Genomic DNA, 6,252 nt, shown 5'->3' with positions numbered 1-6,252 from the left:
TGTATTGAGGACGTAGACCAAGCCTACATACCATATTTGTGCAGTCTATGCTTCACACAGTAACCTAGCCTGCATGCATTTTTTAAATTTAAGGCTAGAAAGTAACCTATATTTTAAAATATATGTTTATTAAGCATGCCAAATGCACTACTTTAATTTAAAAATGCATATTAATACTGTTGCAATTTCATGTTTCGTGTTGTAACCATGGGCCTACGTGTTTTATGTGCTGTAAAATTGATACGAATGAATTGGTCTTCCCATATGTAATTGTAATTTAATAAATATATCCAATACATTTTGACTAGCTAATAGCTTGTTAGATATTATTTAGCACCATGCACGTGCACCAAATAAATGCATCCACTTCCTTGTATAGTGCCGATGGGTTTATATACATCATTGTATGGTGAGTTACATTTTCATGGTCTTTACAACATTTGCACCTGGACCAGTACTGGTTAAATTCGCACCATGCATTTACTTTAAACGAACCAATGGACCGCATTTCGGACAATGCACGTAATGTCAGAGTAATCCGCGGTGCCGAAATGGCGTCCTCTGGTCACAGTTCAAGCTGTGAAAGCTCGTGCGCAAGCCAACTAACTACTGAACGATCGAGAGGAAGTGACTGGTGATGTTGTCCACACCTTTCCGGTAGATCAGAGTAGCGTTGCAACTCGGCTGAAAAGGAGAGAGAGGTAGACGAAAGCGGTTTGCAAATTACTGATATTATATTTTGGGAAGATTTGTGTTAAAAATACACGGAACGTAAGTTGCATTTTTTTAAATTGTGTTGAGCTGTCCACAATGCAGCATGTAGGTAGCTAAGTTAGCAAGCTAGTGTCAGCTAGCTAGCTGTTAACTTGCTAAGTTGAGCTTTCTGACACTCCTCATGATCCTCTTCTGTTTCAGGGGGACAAGAAGGGATTTATTTTTATTGAATCAATGACCTTAGTCGCCGGGACTTTAGGAGAACGGGCTCCTACGAACGAGTGTGTAGCCCAGCGTGACGTTTGATGGAATAGCTGCAGAACATTGCCTTTCTCCCCCGGTGGTGTTGATCGGAACAAGGACGAGGAGGGGGACCTCGAGACACATTCACCAAGAGGAAGTAAGAAGTACCGCAGGTTTTTTGGAGGGCCTATTTGACTTCCTTGCTCTATCACCAGATCCACTACCCCGCCCCTCCCGACCCTGAAGAGAATAGAAATCAATAGTATGAACATTTTGTGACAGCTACAATATACTTAGACGGCTTGTCATACAATTTACTTATCTCACCTTTGGGTACACATTTGAACTTGGATGTCTCAAACTCTGAGAATTAAGTTATGAACAGCAATACTACAAGTTAGCTAATGATTTGCCACCAGGAATATTAGTGTTGCCAGTTTGAGATTCCTTTCTTTGGCTGACACATTGTGAAGCATTGATAGACCCACACATGACTCAGTTTGAGCTTCATATTTCACACCATGTCCATTTGTAATTAGTTGCCTAGTTACACCTGGTTAAGCAAATAAAGATAACCTGCATGGTTTTGACATTAAGGAAGTTAAAAAGGAAATATTGAAGAATCACACCATTTTTTTTTCTCATTTTGAACGGAATATTTATGCACTGTTTACATGATGGGGAAAATGCTATCGAAAATCTTTGGCAACAAGGAGATGAGAATATTGATGCTTGGACTTGATGCTGCTGGAAAGACCACCATCCTTTACAAACTGAAACTTGGACAGTCGGTCACCACAATTCCCACAGTTGGTTTCAACGTTGAGACTGTGACTTACAAAAATGTCAAATTCAATGTATGGGACGTTGGAGGCCAAGATAAGATCCGTCCCCTGTGGCGACACTACTACACGGGCACTCAAGGGTTAATCTTTGTTGTGGATTGCGCAGACAGAGATCGCATTGATGAGGCCAGGCAGGAACTCCATCGCATCATTAATGACCGTGAGATGAGGGACGCCATCATCTTGATTTTTGCCAATAAGCAAGACCTGCCCGATGCCATGAAGCCACACGAAATCCAAGAGAAACTAGGATTGACCCGCATTAGAGATAGGAATTGGTATGTTCAGCCCTCCTGTGCGACCACGGGAGACGGACTATATGAGGGGTTGACATGGCTAACATCAAATTACAAATCCTAATGATTGAGTGATTACTGTTTTAGATTAAACTACAAAAAAGTCAAATTGAGGCAAGTAACACAACTTTACTTCTCAAATAAATATATAATAAAGAGAAGTTTGATCTCCATTTATTTTTTATTACTATGATGACCCTATAACGAATTTATCTTTATAAACTTGGTTTTCTGGCTTATAGTTTGCTTCTACTTAGCTCTTGAGAACCCAAGGTGTCTTAAAGCCGGTCCCTGTCTTGGGTTCTTAGCTGATGGTATGGAGGACAGCTGGCTCCATGTGAACTACATTCTAGATGCTCTGTTTTAACGTTTAGAAACTTTAATAATCCTTGCTTGCGATACAGTTTTGGAAACCTTTAGTTGCAAACTTTCACATCAGGGTGAAATAATCATTCAAATACAAATAATGCAGTTTAGCAAAGTTGCACCTGGCATTATTCTTTTTTAAACGGCCCTCTGCCGAGGTATGAAACTTCCTCCCCGGTCAAGGTAAATTCACACTGCGGAAGCCTTGTAGCGTACAGGAGGCTCCTTGTAATGCGCTCCGGCATTCAATGTACTTTTGTACTACCTGAACATTTGAGAGCTGTACCATTCCTTCCGCAACATGGGGGCAGTGTTGCCGAATGGTTCCTTGATCTGACCAATGCTGTATGCCGGGCTCTCCAACCCTGTTCCCCGGAGAGCTACCCTCCTCCTGTACGTTTTCGCATGGAGATGTGAGAAACTAAAAAGGCTAGCTATGTTTTTAGTCAGGCTAACACCAGCTAGCCAGGCTGCCAACTAGCTACTACTAGCAAGGGAAGGCGACTCTTCCTTGATTTCACAAAGGAAATGACAAAAATAAAAAAATAAATGCTGTCGCCCCCTTGTGAATTAGTGGGACCGGTGAAGATATCATTTTACCAACAGGGGTCTGCTGCTCCAAAATTTGCACGCACGTAGATCAACAAAGTGAAGATTGTAGTAACCTTTACGCGCCATTGGAGACTTTTGAAGTGGAAATTGGAGGGGAGGAAGTGTAGCCTGTTGGAGGCGGTGTTCTTGAAAATGCAGCCGGGTGCAACTTTCCTAAACTGCTTAGAGTATGTGTATATTTTGTATTTGAAAAACTTCCAAATGTTTCCAAAACTGTATCACGTGCAAGGTGTGTTTGAGTTTAGGCAGAGCGTTTGTGCAGTGTTGGCATTGAGCCAAGTCCAATGGCTCAATGTAATACAGTGGAATTGTAGCAAGCCTAGGGGACATTATGTGGCTTGATGAATATCAATTAAATGTGTTCATAATTCAAAGCTACAGAGATTACCAACTTTGCCTATTCTTTATCACATTTTTATATATTTTCTAATGGAGCTGGATTTGTATTTTCATTAGGGCTCAAGCTTGGTTCATTGTATGCTTTAAAGATACTGTTGGATTGTGAGTAACATAAGGGTCTGATTCATAGTTTTTCCTTTCAGAAGTAAAGTCTGATGTTTAGTCTAGCTTGTTTGGGACAACTACAACACCTTATATTGAACATGTTTTTAATACAGAAACCATTTAGCAAATGTAGGTATTTGTATTGACAAACACTGCAAGGTGTGATTTAAAAGTTTCGCCATTGCGTACATTTAATTGTCAACATTCTGGACATTGTGACAAAATTGTCAGGAAAGACATTGACTGTCCGAATACCCATACTTGCATTCAAAATAGTAGGTGTTTTGGGTATGCAAAAATGTTTTGTAGTATGTTCAATGTCAAATTGTGTATGCCTTAAATGCCAGGATGTCATACTCATTTCGGGCATTTCATCTAGTAAAATTCACTGCACACTTAAGGAAGAGAATAGTTTTTTGAGACCCACTTGTGTTTGATAAGAGCTGATAATCAGATATGGTGATGTGCTTTACCAAAAATAAACGAATGGCAGGAATCAATACAATTTGAGCATTAGATTATGCATTCTCAGTATGGATGAGCCTAGTATGGTATTTGTTGCTTACTGTATTCGATTTTACTGAACAGTACGTTCTAAATAGTATTTAGTATGATTAGTACACAGTATGCAGTTTTAGTAAGTAACAAGACAGATTTGGGACACAGCCAGAGTGTAGTGCTTAGACTCACCATCTGGAACCCAGTTGCACAAGTGATTCCCTATAGTGGGCTATATTGTGAATTAACTGGCCTTTTTGTATACTCGTGTTTTGATCCCAGATTGTGCTCAAGCAAACAGGTCTCCGTTAACCCAAACATGCTTTTCAGAGTGCAGCTTTTGTTCATAGGGTAACATTGATGGTTATGAAGCCAATGGACTCAATATTTCCAAAGGAATGTCATTCAGCTCTGAGCTCTCAACCTACTACCATTCATATGTCTCAGGATGCGAGACCTTTTACTAGCCTGTATCTGCAGCATGAGTACAGAAGTATAGTAACCCTTTAGCAGTGTGGGCCTGTCATGCAATGGGAGAGAGCAGCTCCCTGGTGAAATGATGTTTTGGTTCAGCTCTCTTATTCCTATGTTGACTTGGAGGATCATGTACAGAACAATGTCATTGTAATGTCGAATTAAAAAAGTAATTTTAAATGTCTCATTTTCTGATGTTGATCATAACTTGACCAAAAGTGATTTAATTTAATAAATTGCCTTCATTTTGCTCGACTCTGCTTTGGCAGCAGCTAATGGGGATCCATAATAAATACAAAGGAACACAGTTATCATAATACACAGCTTCCCAAGGACTCAAAATCCATTATAAGAAAGTATGTACAAAATGCTAGAGATATGATTATGATTTGTTCTTTGCTTATAGTTGACCACCCTTGCATTGGGGAAATTCTTATCTGCTTTATGTGAGCGTTTGTCCCCTTGAGGAATGATTTATAATAGAACTTGTTCTCAACCTGCCTACCTGGTTAAATAAAGGTGAAATGACATTTGCAGAGCTTGCACGTTTGATGTGCTACAAACTGCCAGGTGTTAAAATATCCAACACAAAACACCTTCAGTGCTTCAGTACTGTGCTTAAAGATGTTCTTTTTACATAGGCTAATTGCCAGTATATGTTGAGACCTATTTTAACTGCATAACTAAAAGCTGTGGTTTAAGGTGTGGCAAGCTTAACCTTTACCAAGAATGCAATTTCCCTCCAGATGAATGGACTACTCTTTGATATGAATTGGTCAACAATTCTTTTTACATGTTTTTAACGTAATGTAATTTTCCTGTGTTTTTCAGCATTCTATTCACATTAGGTAATGACTCATTCTGTTATATTTTATGTGAAGAACACAATGTCTTGTTGGTGTGTTGCATTGAGACTTTTCAGGCCGTTTATATAGCTGTCCACCGTCAAAGCCTTTTGTCACTGTTCGCCACCATTGAATTGGGAAATATATGTTTTTCCTTTTACCCCATATACAAAACAGGAAGTCCAAATGGTCTCAGTGGAATAACTACAGAGCCACATTGCTAGCCTACATTGGGGGTTGACAGGCTGCATAAATGTTGGAGCAATACAGCAGTTTCTGAATTCTGTCAGCTGTGGTTCAAAACAGGCTGGAAATTAATAATCCTCCCCCAACCCACCAATATTTGTTTAGAAGGAACATACTATGATACATGCCGACTGCAAAACAAAGATTAAAAAGCAATTTAAGAAAAACTATATATAGTGTACAATATTGTTTTAAAAAAACAGACCAACATCTGCTACCAAGTTGTTGTCCTCTCCAGTAAGCAATCCAGCTGTGTGCTGGTTTGTATCTTGTCTGGGGTCCTGTGAATATTGTAAACTGTCCACCAGATTGGTTAAACTCAGAAAAACATGTTTTTGTTTGTAGCACATTTAGCAGAGCAATTTCTTTCTTTTTCTTGAATTGGGTTTTATATTTGCCTAGAGGTTAATGTAGATTAAGGAATCAAATTAAAGGTCACAATGTGACAAGGTCTCTAGTTACTCATTAATTTCTATATTATCCCACACCATGCAGTAATGGTGCCTTGTCTTTGTGGGTCTCACTCTGCCATTTCCTAATTGTACCAGCCCAAGGTGTTTTCCAAGTCTTGACTTAATGAATCTTATTGAGTAGTCCTCATTACAAGAG

The 6,252-nt window shown here is 39.3% G+C and overlaps 1 protein-coding gene across 2 annotated transcripts; it reads left to right on the top strand.

Moving 5' to 3' along the window:
* The first annotated feature begins 543 nt into the window (after positions 1-543).
* Positions 544-4,732, top strand: LOC124001602 (ADP-ribosylation factor 6-like). Of its 2 annotated transcripts, none has more exons than XM_046308537.1 (2): positions 544-701; positions 916-4,732. In XM_046308537.1, the coding sequence occupies exon 2, from the start codon at positions 1,632-1,634 to the stop codon at positions 2,160-2,162; it is 531 nt and encodes a 176-aa protein (XP_046164493.1). In that variant the 5' UTR covers positions 544-701; positions 916-1,631; the 3' UTR covers positions 2,163-4,732. The 2 variants fall into 2 exon arrangements, with proteins under 2 accessions (XP_046164493.1, XP_046164492.1); XM_046308536.1 differs by having other exon boundaries at positions 610-771.
* The last annotated feature ends 1,520 nt before the right edge of the window (positions 4,733-6,252 follow it).

Source organism: Oncorhynchus gorbuscha, linkage group LG17, assembly GCF_021184085.1.
Source record: "Oncorhynchus gorbuscha isolate QuinsamMale2020 ecotype Even-year linkage group LG17, OgorEven_v1.0, whole genome shotgun sequence".
NCBI classification, from domain to species: domain Eukaryota; kingdom Metazoa; phylum Chordata; class Actinopteri; order Salmoniformes; family Salmonidae; genus Oncorhynchus; species Oncorhynchus gorbuscha.
This window is presented reverse-complemented; position numbering and strand designations above follow the sequence as displayed.

What these genes read in the sequence shown, in the direction of transcription:
- LOC124001602 (XM_046308537.1), top strand. Translation starts at nt 1,632, where the DNA reads ATGATGGGGAAAATGCTATCGAAAATCTTTGGCAACAAGGAGATGAGA.